At 54.9% G+C, this 19,216-nt stretch overlaps 2 protein-coding genes across 2 annotated transcripts; one reads left to right on the top strand and one right to left on the bottom strand.

Moving 5' to 3' along the window:
* The first annotated feature begins 252 nt into the window (after positions 1 to 252).
* On the top strand, positions 253 to 9,567 carry Fsd1 (fibronectin type III and SPRY domain containing 1). The gene is made up of 13 exons (XM_042669925.1): positions 253 to 267; positions 1,167 to 1,262; positions 1,443 to 1,574; positions 2,176 to 2,277; positions 3,078 to 3,100; positions 3,253 to 3,374; positions 4,115 to 4,324; positions 6,134 to 6,232; positions 7,380 to 7,539; positions 8,323 to 8,402; positions 8,892 to 9,143; positions 9,260 to 9,348; positions 9,457 to 9,567. The coding sequence occupies exons 1-13, from the start codon at positions 253 to 255 to the stop codon at positions 9,565 to 9,567; spliced, it is 1,491 nt and encodes a 496-aa protein (XP_042525859.1).
* A 603-nt stretch (positions 9,568 to 10,170) lies between these two features.
* Positions 10,171 to 19,216, bottom strand: Stap2 (signal transducing adaptor family member 2). The gene is made up of 13 exons (XM_042669901.1): positions 19,012 to 19,216; positions 16,039 to 16,110; positions 15,760 to 15,882; positions 14,890 to 14,946; positions 13,804 to 13,904; positions 13,197 to 13,334; positions 12,329 to 12,398; positions 12,116 to 12,218; positions 11,911 to 11,976; positions 10,908 to 11,078; positions 10,730 to 10,822; positions 10,573 to 10,647; positions 10,171 to 10,371 (listed from the first exon to the last, which is right to left on the bottom strand). The coding sequence occupies exons 1-13, from the start codon at positions 19,111 to 19,113 to the stop codon at positions 10,307 to 10,309; spliced, it is 1,236 nt and encodes a 411-aa protein (XP_042525835.1). The 5' UTR covers positions 19,114 to 19,216; the 3' UTR covers positions 10,171 to 10,306.

Here is a 19,216-nt window from a genome sequence, read left to right as displayed (position 1 = left end):
CGGGAGTCAAACCCATTCCCAGACTCTGGAACCCATGAGTTGGACTACACTTCCCATAATGCTGCGGGAGCGCGCGCCTGCGCAGTGCGGGCAGTGATGGAGCGCTGACCGGGGGCGCGGCGGCGGGCGAAGGCGGTGGCGAGGGCTCAGCGGGGGCCATTGGCTCCCGGGCAGCGGCAAAGGCAGCTTGAGGGGGAACTCCTGAAACGCGTGGGGCCCGCAGGCCGGGCCGGGGTGACCCAGGCTGCAACCATGGAAGACCAAAGGGTAGGACGGGGTGTGGGGCATAGGGTGGGGACCAGGTGATGCCGCAGCCCCCCCCCCCCGCCATGCTGCGGCGCTCCCCCACCTCAATGCACGGCTCCCCCACCCCCATGCACGGCGCCCTCCCCCGTGCACGGCTCCCCCGTTTGCATGCAGCCACCCTCCCTCTCCTGGGTGCCCCCCCCCATCTCTAGGTCCCAGCCCTGACCCCATCCCCCACGCCTACCGTCCTAGACTTGAGGACCCCCCGCCCCTCCCCGCGCAATCTGCTCCATTATACTGACCTTAGCGACCTCAGGCCTTAGTCCTGGGTTGGGGGGGCGGGCGGGACAGAAGCAGGAATAGCTGGCTGGCCTTCCTTCCTGTCCCTGCAGCCTCCCTTCCCCCTCCCCTCTTACCTGGGCTCTCTGAAGGCTCCTTCTTTTGTCCAGGTTATCTCTTTCTGGTTAATTCCTTTTCTCAGGCTCACCTCAGCTCCTGGGGCCAGGCTCCTTGGCTAGCCTTTAGCCCAGGCTATCCCAGTTCCCCTGTGGATGTACTGACCACAGGTAGCTCTTTTCCAGGCTAACCCATTTTCCTTCTGGGAGTTTCTTTGCCCAGGCTAGCCCTTCCAGCTAGTTCATGGGCAACCTTCAAGAAGTAGGTATTAGGTTGAAGATTTGGTGCTCATGCAAACTTGCTTCTGGTCTGCTCCTCTGTGAAGAGGCTCATCCTGGGCCTCAGTTTCCTCCCATGAGGTTGCTCACAAGTGGCCACCTCCTAAGTGAGTTCTATAGAGAGCCAGAGGGCCCCATAGCTCCTCCCTGAATTCCTGAGGGCAGAGCAGGGGGCCAGGCCACATGAAGTTTACGTGTGTGTGTGTGTGTGTGTGTGTGTGTGATACTTGTGGTCTGGTGGGACAGGAGGCTCTTCGGAAGATCATCACAACGCTAGCGATGAAGAATGAAGAAATCCAGAGCTTTATCTACTCACTGAAGCAAATGCTGCTGAATGTAGAGGTAAGGGAGGTACAGGAGGCGGGCAGTGGAGAGGGGAAGGGGAAAGGGCAGGGGGTGTCTGCCATTGGAACTGGCTTCTTATTGCCAAAGCCCAGGAAGTGGCCGGGTCTGGCTGATCGCTTGGCCTCAGTTTCTTCAGCTGGACACAGATGTTAACCCATCCCTGCCATTCCAACCCAGGCAAATTCAACCAAGGTACAGGAGGACTTAGAAGCCGAGTTCCAGTCCTTGCTGTCCGTCCTGGAGGAGCTGAAGGAGGGCATGCTCATGAAGATTAAACAGGACCGAGCCAGCCGCACCTACGAGCTTCAGGTGGGGGGTCAGGAGTCCCCCTCCACCCGCCTCCAGAGGCAGAGAGCCTAGTGATGGTGGACTCTAACGTCTGCCCCCTAGTCTCTCACCCGTTCCCTATCTCCATCAAGCCCCCTTGGGCTCCTCCTTGGACTACGGAGCTCAGGAGAAATCAGCCTGGGCACGTGTAGTTTTGGGTTTTCTTGTGTACCCAAATTAAGACTTGAACCCAGAGCCCTCTGGATTGGCTTTCTTGGTCACAGCTATCCTATCAACTTGAGCCATGCCTCCAGTCTGGCATTTTGCTAGTTAATCAGAGATAGAGTCTCAGGGGGCGTGCCTGCCCAGGCTGATTTCAAATCTGGATCTTCCAGAGTGGCTAAGATTACATGCATAAACCACTGGAGCCTGGCTCTGGCATGTGTTTTCCAGGGAGGGATTCCCAGGGGAGGGGTGGGGTGGGAGGGGAGAGGCTGTGGCCAGGTACTCCAGGCACCAGCCTCCTTTCCCAGCTGGAGTTCAGAGGGCTGTGGTAGCCTGGATCCTGGAGGTGGCGGGCAGATGCCCGGGAGGTGAAGCTGTATGGTGAGCTGTGGATTGATTGGTGCCATGCTCCCCTCAGAACCAACTGGCCGCCTGCACACGGGCCCTGGAGAGCTCTGAGGAGCTGCTAGAGACAGCCAACCAGACTCTACAGACCATGGACAGCGATGACTTCCCTCAGGTGGGTGTCTCTGGGGCAGGACCCAGGTGGTTTTCGGTGTGTAACCCACGCATGCAACATTAAGCCCAGGTCCTGAATTCAAATCTCAGCACCAGCATGTAAAGGAAAGGAAGAAAGAGAAAGAAAGAAAGAAAGAAGGAAGGAAGGAAGGAAGGAAAGAGAGAGAAGGAAAGAGAGAGAAAGCAAGCAAGCTTGACACTGGTAGCTCATGCCTGTAATCCTAGATTACTCAGGAGGCTGAGATCTAAGGATTGTGGTTTGAAGCCAGCCTAATAGGAAAGTGCATGAGATGCTTTTCTCCAATAAACTACTCAGAAAAAAAGCCAGAAGTGGCACTGGAGCTCAAGTGGTAGAGCTCTATCCTTGAGCAAAAAAGAAGCCCAGGAACAGTGCCCAGGCCCAAAGTTCAAGCCCTAGAACTGGCCAAAAAAAAAAAAAAGATTGGAGCCGAGCACTGGTGGCTCACACCTGTAATCCTAGCTACTCAGAAGGTTGTGATCTAAGGATTGTGGATCCAAGACAACCCAGATAGAAAAGCCTGTGAGACTCTTTTTTTCTTTTCTTTTCTTCTTCTTCTTTTTTTTTTTTTTTTTTTGGTGCTGGTCCTGGGGCTTGAATTCAGAGCCTGGGTGTGCTCAAGGCTAGCACTCTACCGCTTTAGCCACAGCACCACTTCCGGCTTTTTTCTTGTTTATTGGAGATAAGAGGCTCATGGACGTTTCTGCCTAGGCTGTCTTCAAACCATGAATTCTATTAGAGATGAGCCCGGTCTCTGAATTCTGTTCCATCCCTCTTTCTAGGCTGCCAAACAAGTCAAAGATGGGTAAGACGCTGCGATCCGGCCCCTGCCCTGTGTCTCCCCATGGTGTAATGGTGGGAACACCCAGGTTTGGGTGCTGGACTCAGAACATGGGGTCTGGGGAGACACCTGCCCCTCCTCACAATCAGGAGCCTGGAAAACCTCCTTCCCTGCAGGGTGACAATGGCCCCTGCCTTCCGGCTGTCACTGAAAGCCAAGGTCAGCGACAACATGAGTCATCTCATGGTGGACTTTGCACAGGAGCGGCAGATGCTTCAGGCCCTGAAGTTCCTGCCTGGTGAGAGGGGGGTCTCACTGGAGGGATCTGGGGGAAAATGGTGTAGACTTCGAAACACCTAGAAAGGTCCTGGCATGAGCCCAACCAACAGGTAGGTGCCTGAATCCCAGCAAGGCCCAGAGGGTGGAGTCAATTCAAGCCCTGCCCATATGTAGATGGAGCCCTCAGAAGGCCCGCCTATCTGTGCATGGAGCTTTCCAATGACCTGTCTTGTGTGAGTGGAGCCTTAGAGACTCCCATTTGTGGGTGGATCTCTGGAAGCCACGCCCAATGTGGGTGGTGCCGGGAGAAGCCACACCCACTTGTGGGTGGGGCCCTGGTTGAGTATCAGGAGGGAGCCCATATGGAGCAGACCTAAAGGTGAAGCCTAGAGGAAGTCCCATTCACTAAGCAGTTGGGTCCTGGAAAAACTGTTCCCAGTGGCAGAGCCAGGAGAGGTCCTCACTTCCTAGCAAACTGGAACTTTCTAGAAAGCCTGGTGGTGGTGGCGCCCTAAGGGATGCCACCTTCAGCTGGCAGAAAACCCTGTCTCCAAGAGGAATCTGGAGTCAGTCCTCTGTGGGCTGAACCCTGAGCCTGCTCTGGCCTCTCTCCTGGCTGGCTGGAAGCCTGAGGGCGCTCCAGCCCCAGGTGGTTACCCCCAACACAGGCCATCGTGCAGTGGACGGGGCTCCCGGGCTCCTGGCGCACCCCCTGTGGACACAGAACCCTGATACCTCCTCTCACTCTGTCCTGCTCAGTACCCAGCGCCCCTGTGATCGACCTGGCCGAGTCTCTGGTGGCAGATAACTGTGTGACTCTGGTGTGGCGCATGCCGGATGAGGACAGCAAGATCGACCACTACGTGCTGGAGTATCGAAGGACCAACTTCGAGGGCCCGCCCCGCCTCAAGGAGGACCAGCCCTGGATGGTCATCGAGGGCATCCGACAGACAGAATACACCTTGACAGGTGAGGGGGGCAGGTGAGGGTAATACGCCAGGACTGGTAAAAGATAAGAGAGATACCTGGGTAGGTAAGAGAAGCACACTTGGGCATTTAGGTAAGGGGACACACCTGGACAGGTAAGGGCAATACATCTGGACAGATGAAGAAACACCTGGACAGGTAAGACACACCCACCTGGCTAGGTAAGGGAGCACACTTGGTCAGGTAAGGGTAATAACACCAGGACTGGTAAAAGAACATACTTGGATGGGTAAGGCACACACACACCCTGGACAGGTGGGGGGAGGGGGCTACCTGGACAGGTAAAGGTAATACACCTGGACAAGTAAGAGACATACATCTGGGCAGCTAAAGTAAGGGGAGCACACCTGGACAGGTAAAGGAGCACACCTGGGCAGAGGGAATATACCTGGGAAGGTAAGGGAGTATCCTTGGGCAGCTTAGGTAAAGACTGCACACCTGCCTACCTGGACAGGTAAGTCAGTACACCTAGGCAGATAAAGGAGTATACCTGGGGCCAATCACGTCTAGTCCAGTCTAGTTATTTATCTTCCCCGAATACCTCAGCCTCTGCAGGTGTCCATGGAGCTATTAAATCATCCAGAGACTACTGACCTCCTCCAAAGTCCATATATAGCAGGCTGGCCGTGCATCACATCTGACAGGGAAGGGGACTGAGGAACAGGAAGGGAGGCCACCCTGTCACTCCCCATTCTCTCTCCAGCAGCCACGCACTGGCGCGCTCCTAGGTCTGTTATCAGCGCCCACACCGTGCGAAGATCCCCAAGCCCATTTAGCCTGCCGGAGCTGGGGATTGGGAGAGTTCCTCAGCACGTACAAGAAACAGAAAAGCCAGGGGACCCACCCAGCCGGAGGGGGGAGGATCAGAAGGCGGGAAATATCAGGGTTCCCTAATGAGTTTTAAAAAGCTGCCTTGAGCGGGGAAGACCACGTCTGCAGACGTGACATTCACACCCTCATCCGGGGGCTGTAATCAGCCGCTAGTTATCTGTAATTAGCATACATGCTTAATCATGAGCATGCTAATTGCTATGGAGAGAAGCCACCAGCCAGCCTGGGAGCCTGAGAAGCTATTGGTGTCTCCTCTGCATGGGAATGAAAACAAACACACCCCCTCTTAAAAATAGGCACCCACAGTGCTCACCTCCAGACCCTTCTGCTTTTTATTTTTATTTTATTGTGACTTTCTGTTGTGGAGTAATTACAGATGTACGGCAAGCTGCAAAATAATAATATGATAATGAGATAGTGCTGGGGGGGGGGCGGGGAGACTTTCCCTGCAGCCGTGGCAGCTTAGGTCAGAAGTGTAGTCCAGTGTCAGACTGGGGAGCCGATGGGGTGTGATTCCGGGGAGCCTGACACTGGGTTCCATGTGCTGTACCCCACCCCCAAAAAACTTAACAGGCCTCATGCCCTTGGGTTCCATTTCCAGCAATGCATGATGATGATGATGATGATGATGATGATGATGATGATGATAGCAAGCAGGGGCATTAATAATAATGAGAGAGGCTTAGAAAACATACGAAGAGATTGTCTGTGAAGGGAGCTCATAGTAACAAAGTTGCAAGGCAGGCTCTGATTGGTCTGGTTGGATCATGTGCCTATTTCTGAGCCAATCACTGACAAGGGCCATAAAGTCTTCTCATTGGCTGCTCTGGTTTGGAGGTGGGGTCAAGAGTTGGGATACAGAATTGCTTGTAAGGTGTTCCTTATTGTGGCAACCATGGGATCATGGAGGAGAGTGATAGGTGTTACCAAATATCTCTGACGTCCCTTGCATCCATCCAGGTCTCAAGTTTGACATGAAATACATGAACTTTCGGGTGAAGGCCTGTAACAAGGCAGTTGCAGGTGAATTCTCTGAGCCAGTGACCTTGGAGACAGCAGGTGACCAGCTGCCCCCTCCCCCATCCCTATCTCTGACTACATACCCCCTCCCTCCCAGTGCTCTGGGGTTGTGTGTCTCAGTCATCCTCTAATAAGGGGTCTGTGGGCCTTGTTGCCTTGGCCGCTAGGAAGCTCATACCTGAGTCCACAATGGCATTCTTAGCTTGAATGGATACCATTCTATTCCACTTTCCCTTTTTTTTTTTCCTCATGGACTTGCTCAGGTTTTTCACTCCCAGCTGATGCTCTACCAATTGAGCCATGCCTTCAGTTCTAGATTTTTGCAATAAATGTCGAGTCTCCCAGGTTAGCTTTGAGCCATGATTCTTATATCTCAGTCTCCTGAGTAGCTAGGATTATAGGCATAAAATACCAGTGCCCAGCTCAATTGTAAAAAGAGAGAGAGAGAGAGGCTCACTTTTTGCCTGGGCTGAACTTTGTATTGTTTGAGATGGAGTCTGACTAACTTTTTGCCAGGATTGACCTTGAACCATGGATCTCTCAGTTTCGGCTTCCTGATTAGCTAGGATTACAGGCATGAACCGTGGTGCCCTCTTACCATGCTGTTTTTCTTTTGTCTTGGAATACACACACACACACACACACATATACATATACATATATACACACACATATATACATATACATATATACACACATATATATATGCCTTCAATATCAGATTCACCAGGTCTCCCATGTTGATTTGCATATCTCACTGGGAAGTTCCTTTGCTCTCTCACTTAATTCCATCCTGCTGTAACTCCACCCCTGTCTTGGAGGTGAAAAATCAGGGAAGAACAATTGTCTTGAAAAATGCCCCTAAAAGGATCAGGGGCATGGTTCTAGTGGTAGAGCACCTGCCTAGCAAGGCCTAGGCCTTGAGTTCAAACCCCAGTATTGAAAAAGAGGGGAAAGAAAGTTCTCATAGACTTTAGAAGCAGTTGGGCCGCAACCCCAGACCTCCCTTGGGCTCCATATTATATTCTTCCTTCCCTATCTTGTACCTCCTGGTGTCTTTCTGCCTGTCTCCTTGTCTCTCGTCTGTCCTTGTGATGGTCTGTCTTGGTCACTGCCTGCCTGCCCGTGTCTCTGTGTCTCTCTGGGTTTTCCCGTCTCTGTGACTCCCTGGTCTCCCCGGCCCCAGCATTCATGTTCCGCCTGGACGCCTCCACGTCCCACCAGAACCTGCGGGTGGACAACCTCTCTGTGGAATGGGACGCCATGGGCGGGAAGGTGCAGGACATCAAGGCCCGAGAGAAAGATGGCAAGGGGCGGACAGCTTCTCCTGTCAACTCCCCAGCCAGGTACCCTGCCCCTCCTCCCCTCCCTCCCTTCCTCCCCCACTCCCCTTCCCAAGGCTCTGGTGGGGAACACACACACACACACACACACACACACACACACACACACACACACACACACACTGCCCAATGGGATCAGGACAGGGAGGAGAAGCAGAAGGCTAGGGAGCAGCTGTGCTGGAGGAAGCAGGCTGCTTCCTTCTACCATGAATGGGAGGGGGGGGGGTGAGTGGGGGGGAGGGGAGGAGGGATTATAAGTAGAGTTTGGCTTATGCCTGTAATCCTAGCATCTCAGGAGGCTGAGATCTGAGGATCGCAGTTCAAAGCCAGCCTGGGCAGGAAAGTCTGGGAGACTCTTATCTCCAATGAACCACCAGAAAACTGGAGGTGGAGCTGTGGCTCAAGTGTTAGAGTGCTCGCCTTGAGCAAAAAAGCTCAGGGACAGCGCCTGGGCACTGTTCAAGCTCCACAACTGACCAAAAAAATAAAAAATATAAAAAAATGTTTTCTAGCCAGGCCCCAGTGGCTCACACCTGTCATCCTAGCTACTCAGGAGCCTGAGATCTGAGAATCCTGGTTTGAAGCCAGTCTGGGCAGGAAAGTCTGTGAGACTCTTGTCTTCAATTACTAAAAAGTCAGAAGTGGAGCTGTGACTCAAGTGGTCGAGCACTAGCCTTGAGCCGAGTATTATCAGGGACAAATGGAGCAGGCCTTGCCTGGAATGGTCCAGGGAGGCCTCCTGTGTGGAAAGTGAGGCCTGGACCAAGCTTCTCCCCTTTTCCCCAGAGGTACTCCATCTCCGAAGAGGGCGCCCTCCAGCCGTGGGGGCCGGGACCGCTTCACCGCCGAGTCCTACACAGTGCTGGGTAAGAATGGGAGAGGGGTCCGGGCAGGACCCTGGTGGTGGTGGTGGTATGTGTGTGTGGAGCAGGGGACCTGGATGAGATCTGGATTCAGAGATCAACAGGAAGGAGCCTCTGAGTCCAGGGAAGGATCTGGGACAGGAAAACCAGTGGGATATCCAGACTCCAGGTGGACTGTGGGCCCATGGGGAACTGTGGGCAGGAGCCAGAGCATGGGGAGGAGAGGACCACTTTCTGGGAAGAATCAAGGGACATTTGGACATGAATTGGAGGTAGTTCCTATGGCTTGGCTTTGTTAAGTATGTACAGGATGTTTACCAAGCCTGAGGAGTAGCTGGGAACCTGGGAGTAGCTGGCAGGAGTAGCTGGGACCCTGGGAGTAGCTGGCAGGAGTCACTAGGACCTTGGAAGTAGCTGGGGCTCCTGTAGAAGTCCACATGGCCCTGGTTTTACCCAGTGTCCCTCTGTCCTCTCTCCCCACCCCCACCCCAGGGGACACGATGATCGATGGCGGGGAGCATTACTGGGAGGTGCGCTATGAGCCAGACAGCAAAGCATTTGGTGTAGGCGTGGCCTACCGCAGCCTGGGCCGCTTTGAGCAGCTGGGCAAGACGGCAGCGTCCTGGTGTCTCCACGTCAACAACTGGCTGCAGGTCAGCTTCACCGCCAAGCACGCCAACAAGGTCAAGGTGCTGGATGCCCCCGTGCCCGACTGCCTGGGTGTGCACTGTGACTTCCATCAAGGTGACCCCAAGACTCCAGCCACCTCTGCCCTCCCACCCCACCCCCATGCCTGAGCCTCAGCCCGGGACATCACCCACCCCGTGACACCTCCCACTGCCCCCCTCCTCCCCGCCCAGGTCTCCTGTCTTTCTACAACGCCCGCACTAAACAATTGCTGCACACATTCAAGGCCAAGTTCACGCAGCCGCTGCTGCCCGCCTTCACGGTGAGCCGCCTTCTGGCTGCCCAGGGGGAGTACAGAACGGAGAAGGGGGTGGGAAGGGTGGGTGGGTGCAGGGGCTCCCCTGATCTCCCTCCTCTCCCCCCTTCCCAGGTGTGGTGTGGCAGCTTCCAGGTGACCACCGGTCTGCAGGTCCCCAGCTCCGTGCGCTGTCTACAGAAGCGGGGCAGTGCCACCAGCAGCTCCAACACCAGTCTCACCTAGAGACACAAACCGGTTGGGTGCTTTGGGGGTGAAGGGGGAAGCCGCCAGAGGCATTGGGTGGTTCAACTGGGCCAAGCCCTCTCATGTGCTGCTTGGAGCCTTAACTCTGGATTGTGAGGGGTGGGGGTCCCCAACAAGGTGTGGACACCGGGGTGACCCTCTCCCCTCACTTGCAAATAAAGGTCAAACACTGGCCAGGCTGTGGGGTTGGTTCTTTGGTGTGGCCCCAGGACCTTGAGCTTCTCCCCACCCCCAATCGCTAGGATATGCACATCTCTGTGGGTCAGGCAAGCAGGCTTGTAGAGTTCAGGTAATGGAGGCAATTGTGCACAGACATTGAGGGGCCCCTGCCCCCCCACCCCCAGCGTCCCAAGCATGCCAAACACATAAGCCTGCTTTTGTTTTTTTGTTTTTTTGTCGGTCATAGGGCTTGAACTTTGGGCCTGGGCGCTGTCCCTCACCTCTTCAGCTCAAGGCTAGCACTCTACCACTTGAGCCACAGCATCACTTCCGGTTTTCTGGTGGTTTATTGCAGATAAGAGTCTCAAGGACTTTCCTGCTCAGGCTGGCTTTGAACCACAATCCTCAGATCTCAGCCTCCTGAGTAGCTAGGATGACAGGCGTGAGCCACCAGTGCCCAGCAAGCCTGCTTTGTGTGTGTGTGTGTAGGGGGGGAGTCTGTTGAGTTTTAATTCTGGGCAATTGAATGTCAGCCGCTGGTCCCCGGCATCTCGGTGACTCAGTGCTCCAGTGCTCGTCTCTTCTGCAGCTTCTCCTCCAACTCTGCCGTCACATCCCCTAGCCCTGTGTTGGGGTCGGGACCCCAGCTTCAGATGAGCCAGAAATTCCCGTCATGACAACCCCCCCCCCCCAATCTATAGATTCCCATGCAGACACAAATGGAAACAGGCTGAAAGGCATCATCCCACCCACAAAGTGCTCCCTTGTCTTACCTCTCAGAGTAGGGGGAAATTCACCCTGCATCCACCCCCACAGTCCCCTTACTTGTGGCGAGGAAGAGAGCCTGGGCCGAGCTGCCTATCAGCTTCCTGGCAGGGACGCTCTTGATAGCCTTGGGTTCTGGTGGGGTGAGGGGGAGCAGAGGTGAGCTCAGGCCTGAGCCCTCCCAGAGTGCATTGTGGGAGGAAAGCGCTCTACCTACCTGGCTTGGGGCTGATGGGTGGCTTTGGAGGCTTTACTGGAAGCTTTGCCAGTTTCTTGGGCTTCAGGACGGCTGGCTGGCTACCGGAAATCACTGCATACACAAATATGGGGGGGTTGGTCATGTGACACCATTGCCTTCCTGCACCCCCACCCCAATTTCTGCAGCCCTCACCCACCATCCTGATTGACGTAATCCACAGATGGGGTGTCTTCAATGGGGGTGACGTAGTTCTCATCCTCGATTGGGAGTGGGGGCAGGGGTGGGAGGGGGGGCAGTTTGTCCTGGCTGGATGCAGGCACAGGCACAGGAGGTGGCAGCTTAGGGACACTTGCAGGGGTTACAGAATCTGATGGAGAAAAGGGGGTTCGCTGTCAAGGCCCAGGTGGTCCTGACACCTCTAGTCTGTCTGTCTGCATACCTGGATACAGCATGGTGCTGTGTACATACAAGGATGCAAGTGTGTTTGTATCCCCAGGTAATAGAGACACACGTGGGCTTGCATTTGCATAATTTGAATATATGCAAAACCGCTCATGCATATGCTGTTGTGCCACTTTGGCAGCAGAGGTAGTGTGCGCGCACATGTATCTGTGAATGACTGCACCATGGAGCGATGAGTTTACATATGTTGGCTGCTTCCGAGGGACACACGTGCCACATAGCATGTAGTCCTGATGGGACAACGCTTGTGTCCTCAGGCTCAGACCTGAGGATTGAGGTTCAGAGCCAGCCCAGGAGGATAAATCCAAGACTCTTCTCTCCAATGAACCATCAAAAAAGCTGGAAGTGGAGCAGTGGGTCAAGAAGTAGAGCACCAGTCTTGTGCAAGGAAAAAAACCCACAAAGCTCAGGGACCGTGTCCAGTTCAAACTCCAGGACCAGCCCTAAAGTAAATAGGTAAACAAATTCCTTCCGGGTCGTCAGTAAACACCACATCTGCTTTGTCCCCTTTCCTCCCCGATCTAGGGGAACCCTAGATTTAGCCAGCCTCCCAGATTTCTTCTCCCCCTTACCCCCCCCCCCATCCCACTCTTCTCCCATCCTCTAGGGTCCTAAATCTGGGGTCACTTCTGTTCCTGAGGTCTGGGTATGTGCTAGCTGAGGGGGTGAGGCTGAGGGGGTGGGTTCAGGGTCCCTCCCTCTCTGCCCCAGCAGCAGCCTCGGGGTGGGGGCGTCACCTGGGCCCGGGGCGGAGGGCGCCACCCACAAACTCTCGCCGTTCTCTTTATCCGCTTCCACGTAGCCTGGAACAGAGAGGGCGACCTGGAGGAGGCGCGGCGGCCAGAAGCTGGGCCAGAAGCTGTCCCTTTCCTCTGGACGATGGGGACATGAGAAGGGGAAGACTGGGCCCCCCTCGGCTCCCCCCCCCGAAGGCGCACCCACCTAGCACCTTCTCGTAGTCCTCCTCCAGCAGGAAGGGCACCAGCGCCCTCTTGGTGTGCGACACGAAATAGTTGACCACCGCATCCAGCGAGGCGCAGGGGAACTGGGGTGGGGGGGTGGGAGGGAGGATGGGAGACCGCGGTCAGGGAGACGGGGGGAGGGCGCGGACCCCACCACCAGCGCGCATCTCGGGACCCCGGGGCCGATGCTCACCGGGTCCTCCACGTCGATCACGTACTTGGCGCCCTCGGGCTTCACCTTGTAGTGCCGGACCACGGGCGCCCTGCGCGGAGACCCGGCTGAGGAACGGGTTCTGCCTGGCTCCGCCCCCGCGAAACCACGCCCCCTCCCAGAGCTGGGCCCGCCCTATTGGAGGAGCGCCTCGCACTGACCACGCCTTCCCACGACCCGTCCCTCCCCGGCCCCGCCCTCCGATTTTGCCTGGGCCCGCCTGATTGGAGGATTACCTAGCAAGTGGCCACGCCTCTAAGCGGCCCGCCCCCTCCCTGGCCCCGCCTCCAGGTTTGACTCCACCCTGTGTACCGAGATCTGATTACAGCCTTGGAGGATTCAGGGCGGATGTCCAGGCTCTGTCAGCCCTCAGGTCGACCCCTGAACGGGACTCCGTGACCTCTGCCCCCTGCCCTATCCCGTTCGAAGGCCCATTCTCGCTGGGCTTGACTTTGTATTGTTTTCTTTTGGTAGCTCCTCGGGCTGGGCGCTGTCCCTGAACGCTTCTGCTTTACTCCCGGTTTTCTAGTGGTTACTGGAGGTAACAGTTTCTCGGACTTCCTAGCCCCAGGCTGGCTTTGAACTTCGCTCCTCAGATCTCAGCCTGAGTAGCTAGGATTACGGGCAGGAGCCACCAGCGCCGGGCTTTGATTGACAGGCCTGCCCAGGTCGGCCTGCTCATCTTGACTGGCCGGAGGAGCGCAGTCTAACTCTCAGGCACTGAGCCCCGCGCCCGGCGTGCCGCCCCTGCCCCCAAAGCCGAACTTGATTTCAGGGGTGGCTCCGCCCTAACCTCTGACCCACAAACCCTCACCCCCACCGCGGAGGGCTCCGAGTCGCGCATGCGCACCCGTTGAGCATCTGTCTGGTAGTGACAGACACGCCACCTTCTGTGCCATCCCCGCTGGGCCGCAACAGCAGGTTCCCGCACTCAGGGTAGCGCTCCAGGAGCAGCTGTGCCTCCAGCCGGCTGACCTTCATAAAGCACCTAAAACCAAACCACAGCAACTGGGAACAGCTCCGCCCCCAGGGGGCGCAGGCTCCGCTATTCCTAACATGACCCCGCCCCGGGGGCGCAGGCCCCGCCCTTCCCGACATAACCGCGCCAGAGCCAGGCCCCGCCCCCAACATAGCCTCAGAGCAGAGGCCATAGCCCCGCCCAGACCAAGGCTCCACCCTCCCGACACACGCCTACCCCACCAAGGCCCCGCCCCTCCACACATAACCCCGCCCCAGATCCAGGCCCCGCCCTCCCACCATAGCCCCGCCCCAGAGCTCAGGCCACGCCCTTCCCCATCACCTGCCCCTAGAGTCCTAGCTCTGCTCTGCCCCCCACCCCCACCCCTAACAGACCTGCACCCCATGCCGACAGACTCAGCTCGCTGCCCACCATCAGCCACACCTGCTCTGCCCATTCCCAACTCGGAACCCCTGAGCCAGGAGTCCCCAAGACTTACGAGGGCACCTCGCTTGCGCGGCGAGCCTCCTCCTTGGCCAGGACTTCAGCCATCATGTATAGATGTCCAGGCAGCAGGGTCAGGTTGGAGGGGACACGGAGCTGACAGGGGATGGGGACCCCGGGGAGGCACAGGCGGTGAGGGGACGGCCAGCTATGCCCAGAGCCCAGGCAGGCATGGGGGCTCAAACAAACTTATACTTCGGGACAAGGGACTGGAAAAGTCTCAAGTAGCCCACAAGTGCCAAACAGGGGGAAAACACTTGTAATCTTAGCTACTGGGGAGGCTGAGATCTGAGGATGGAGGTTTGAAGCCAGCCTGGGCAGGAAAAGTCTACGAGATTCTCACCAAAAAGCCAGAACTGGAGATGTGACTCCAGTAGACAATGCTAGCCTTGAGTGAAAAAGCCAAGCACAAATACCCACACATAGAAAAAGGAAAAAGGAAGTCATAGGGAAAAGAAGCAGGAAGGTAGACCACTGGGTTTAAGTCATGGCAAGCTAACTTTAGAATTTGAAGCACTGTTGGGTCTCCAGGTCCAGCCCAGTGTGGGGTGGGGGGAAGAGAGGGCGTGGAGGGAGGTCTGGGGTCTGAGAGACAGGAGTAGAAGATGCCCACACTGGAGAGCTGCGAAGGTGGCTTAGTGGTAGAGCGCTTGCCTAGCGTGCATGAAGCAATGGGTTCCATTCCTCAGTAGCACATAAATAGGAAAAGCTGGAAGTGGTGCTGTGCCTCATGTGGTAGAGTGCCAGCCTTGAGCAAAAGAAGCTCAGGGACAGTGCCCTGGCCCCGAGTTCAAGCCCCAGGACTGGCAAAAAGAAAGAGCCAGGTGCCAGTGGGCTCATGCCTGTCATCCTAGATACTCAGAAGGCTGAGATCTGAAGATCTTGGTTCAAAGCCAGCCCCAGGCAAGAAAGTCCTTGAGACTCTAATCTCCAATTAATTACCAGAAAACCAGAGGTAGTGCTGTGGCTCATGTGGTAGAGCACTTGCCTTGAGCTGGAGAGCTGAGGGACAGCGCCCAGGCTCAGCATTCAAACCCCACTACTGACCAAAAGAAAGAAAGAAAAAAATGCCTACACTCACCTCCACTACGGTCAAAATAAAGCCTTTCCACATCTCCCGGGACTCCAGGCTCTCTACCTAGGGAGAGAAAGAGGGAAAAGTAAGAGGCACTAACTCCAAGAGCAGCTTTGAAGATGGTATTTGGGGGGTGATCTATGACTTACAAATAAGGGGTTGCTTAACACACCCCAGCCCTTTTTTGTGTGTGTGTGTGTGGGTTGTGGGGCTTGAACTCAGGGCCTGGGAGCTATCCCTGAGCTCTGTCACTCAAGGCTAGATAGAGCTCTACTACTTTGAGCCACAGCCCTACTTCTGGTTTTCTGTTGTTCGTTGGAGATAAGTCTCACAGACTTTCCTGCCCAGGCTGGCTTTGAACCATGATCCTCAGATCTCAGCCTCCTGAGTAGCTAAGATTACAGTCTTGAGCCACCAGCATCCGGCTTTAGTTACTTTTGAGTTTGAGTTTTGGTTTCACCCAGAGTAGCCTAGACCAATATCATATTTAAGCTTACTATTGTAGCTGAGATGACAACCATACACCACCATGCCCAACTGGTCCAGCTGAAAGGGTGGGTTATATCCCCTGCACCTCTGATGCTCTAAATTCTTTCGTGGCTCCCAGCTTCCTTTGGGTAGAAGCTCAATGTATCCCCACAGCCCACATGCCATGCACGACCTGCCTTTTGTCCTCTCTCCTACTCTGCTTTCTTTGCTCCCTCTGGTCCAGCCACACAGGCCTCCGTGCTGTTCCTATAATAATACATCAGGCTCAGACCTGCCCCAGGGCCTTTGCACGGCCTGTGTCTGCTGCAGGCCATCTTAGGGACTCCATGTTTGTTTGTTTGTTTGCATGAATGGAAGGGATCTTTCCCATCCACCCCATCCACCTACCTTGAACTTGACCTCTTGGGTCCTGAGGACCAGAGTGAGGTGGATACCAGAATCACGGGAGCTTACTTGGGGAATGCTGTCTGTGAGCTTCACAAATGTTCTCAGGTCCAGCTTCTCCAGTGGCTATGGCCGAGAACACAAAAACAAGGAGGTGTGATAGCCCCAAGCCCCTTGGGGGTCTCAGATCCTCAGGAGAATGTAGCTGTTTCTGTGGCAGTGGGGCACACTTTTGTGGGGGTCAAGGGCAGGCCAGGTCCTGCTCCCCATTCTCAGGCTTACCTGGAAGTCTCGATTGCTGTTGTAGAAGCAGATGGTGAGACCCTGGAGGCCCGCCCAGAACTTCTTGTAACCCTAAGAAGTGGAGGGCGAGCAATGAGGAAGTCAACGAGGGAGCTTCAGTAAGCTACTTCTGCCCTGATTAGGGCCTTTGCACAGGCTGTTAGTTTCCTAGGCCTGGATACGCTTGCCCCACATCTCCACAAAGCTAACTGCTTCAGTTTTCTGGTCAAATATTGTCTTCAGGGAGGTCCCGCTCTATGCATCGTGACTCACATTCTGGGATCTGCTGTTCTCATTAAGAAAGGACAAAAGAAGCCCAGCACTGGTGGCTCACGCCTGTAATCAATCCTAGCTACTCAAGAGGCTGAGATCTGGGGGTCACAGTTCAAAGCCAGCCTGGGCAGGAAAGTCCATGAGACTCTTACCGCCAAGTAACCACCAGAAAACTGGAAGTGGCGCTGTGGCTCCAGTGGTAGAGCGCTAGCCTTGAGCTGAAGAGCTGAGGGACAGCGCCCAGGCCCAGAGTTCAAGCCCCACAACTGACGGGGGAAAAAAGGGGCAAAAGAGAACCTTGGGCTTGAGTGTAGCTCCAAGTAGAACCCTTGCCTAACACACCCTACGTCCTGGGTTCCATTCCAGGCCCTGAAACAACAAACAAAATCAACTGGACCCATTGCAGCCTCACAATTTGTAGAGGAGGAGGCTCTCTAGGAGTAAGTATATCTCACTGCTTCATAGTATGCCATCCATCATCCACCCACCCACCTACCCACCCATTCATCCCCCTATCTATTCGTTCATCTGTCTGCCTATCCATCCATCCACCCACCATCCATCAGTTCACCTATCCATCCATTCCTCCATCCATCCATCAACCCATCCGTTCACTCATAATCCATCCATCCATCCATGCACCCCCCCACCCATCCACCCATCATTCATTTACCCACCAACTCACCCATTCATCCACCTATCCATTCATTCATATTTGCCTCTCCATCCATCAATCCACCATCCACCAATCCACCTATCCATCCACTCATCCACTCATCCATCTACCACCCACCCATCCACCATCCATCCAACAACCTACCCATCCATCAACCCACTCATCCATCCATCATCCATCCATCCATCCACCCAACCATCCACCTAGCTGTTCATCCATCAACCCACCCATCCACCCATTCACCCACCCATCCATCCATCCATCCATCCATCCATCCACCCATTCACCCACCCATCCATCCATCCATCCATCCATCCATCCATCCATCCATCCATCCATCCATCCACCAACCCATCCACCCCTCTGTCCATCCATCCATTCATCCATCCAGCCACCTACCTGCCTACCCACCCATCCATCCTCCCTGGATCCACACATTTATCTGCCTCGCGCTTAGTGAGGATCTACCATGTGCTAGCTACTCAGAATGGAGTAGTGTATACTCAAACTCTGTGTGGTATTCGGAGGTTAAGCTGGACGTGACCTTGGCCATCTTGAGTTGTGGCAGCTTTTATTACATTAGTCAATTTTTCCTGCACAAATTCTCAGCAAACTATAAAAGAATAAAAACAACTGGCCACTGGTGATTCATACCTGCAATCCTAGCTACTTAGGAAGAGAATCATGGTTCTAAGTTGGCATAGGCAGACAAATCTGAGAAACTCTTATAGCCAATTAACCAGCAAAAATCAGAAGTGGGGCTGTGGCTCAAGTGGTAAAGTGCCAGCCTTCAGGGAAAATGTCAAGGGACAGCATCTGGGCCCTGAGTTTCAGGCCCCAGTACACACATGATTCATGCACATGAGAGAAAGGAGAGAGAGAGAGGCAGAGAGAGGCGGAGAACAAAACAATTGGAGCAGTACTTGGAACTTCACCCCTGGCCCATGGCAGTACTGTGCCCAACACTTTGACCTTAGCTTAAGACAAACCAGGTGAACTATGAATTTAAGAGAGCCATTTTTATTTATTTGTTTTTTGTGCCAGTCCTGGGGCTCGAACTCAGGGCCTGGGCACTGTCCCTGACCTTTTGCACTCAAGGCTGGATAGGGCTCTACTACTTGAGCCACAGCTCCACTTGTGGCTTTTTGGTGGCTCATTGAAGATCAGAATCTCACAGACTTTTCTGCTTGGGCTGGCTTTGAACTGCGATCCTCAGATCTCAGCCTCCTGAGTAGCTAGGGTCACAGGTGTGAGCCATCGGTGCCCAGCTCCCTCTACCCCTTTCATTGGAGGTAAAACTGAAGCCCTAGAGGAGTCAGGGACAGCAAGGAGGCTCCCAGTAGGGGTTTGTACCTGGTTCCCTAAACTCTAGAGGAGTGGGTAGTGGGGAGGTGGAGGGAAGGCCAAGGTCACCTTGAGGAAAACCCCAGGGGCAATGGCAGGGATGCCTGGAGCAAGGAGTAGAGAGGGCTGGCTCAGAGCCTTCATAGGGTGTGTGCGGAGGGAGAGCTGGGGGAGCCTCGGGGAAACTGAGGAAGACACAGGCGTGCACGTACACATACAGACATGTCCTGTCCAATATGGCAGACATCTGCTCTCAATGTCCCTGACTGTCACCTGTCCAGGCTTTGACCCCTAAAGCCCCAGTGAGAACAGGCTGGGGAAGAGAGAGGGAAGAAGAGAGGTGTGGGAGTCAGAGGGCTTTTCATTTCCTGGAGGAAGTTCCCGGTCTTGTTTGTATCCAAAGGATCAAAAAAGAGACAGGAGACAGATGGAAAGACTGACAGACAGACCGACAGACGGACAGACGACAGACTGAAAGACAGAGACACAGAGAGAAAAAGAATCAAGTACAGACAAGAATCAAATACAAGGACAGACAGACACACATAGCTAGAACCCTTGACAGCCCCCAGTACCAGCCCAGCCACATTCAGTCACCCCGTGGGGAAACTGAGGCCCTGAAAAACAATCCACCTCTGCCTGGGCTCCAGAGCTATGCTGAGCTTCCCATCTCCCCTTACCTGATCTCGGGGCCCCTTTTTCTCTAGAAAGCTCTCATAGTAGTGTGAAGGCGGGACTCCTTTGGGCTTGGGGACCCGGGGTGGGCCCAGGGCAGAGGCCATTTTGGACCCAGGGGGGTCCTGGCCCAGCCTCTCCTTCCAGAGGCGTCCCTCCACAGCTGGGCCAGGAAGCTGAGAAACTGGTTCCAGGGGAATTTCCTCTGGC

The sequence above is a fragment of the Dipodomys spectabilis genome, unplaced genomic scaffold, assembly GCF_019054845.1.
Source record: "Dipodomys spectabilis isolate Male_0828 unplaced genomic scaffold, ASM1905484v1 ptg000511l, whole genome shotgun sequence".
Classification (NCBI taxonomy): Eukaryota; Metazoa; Chordata; class Mammalia; order Rodentia; family Heteromyidae; genus Dipodomys; species Dipodomys spectabilis.
The sequence above is the reverse complement of the archived record's forward strand: the minus strand, read 5'-3'. Positions and strand labels throughout refer to the sequence as shown.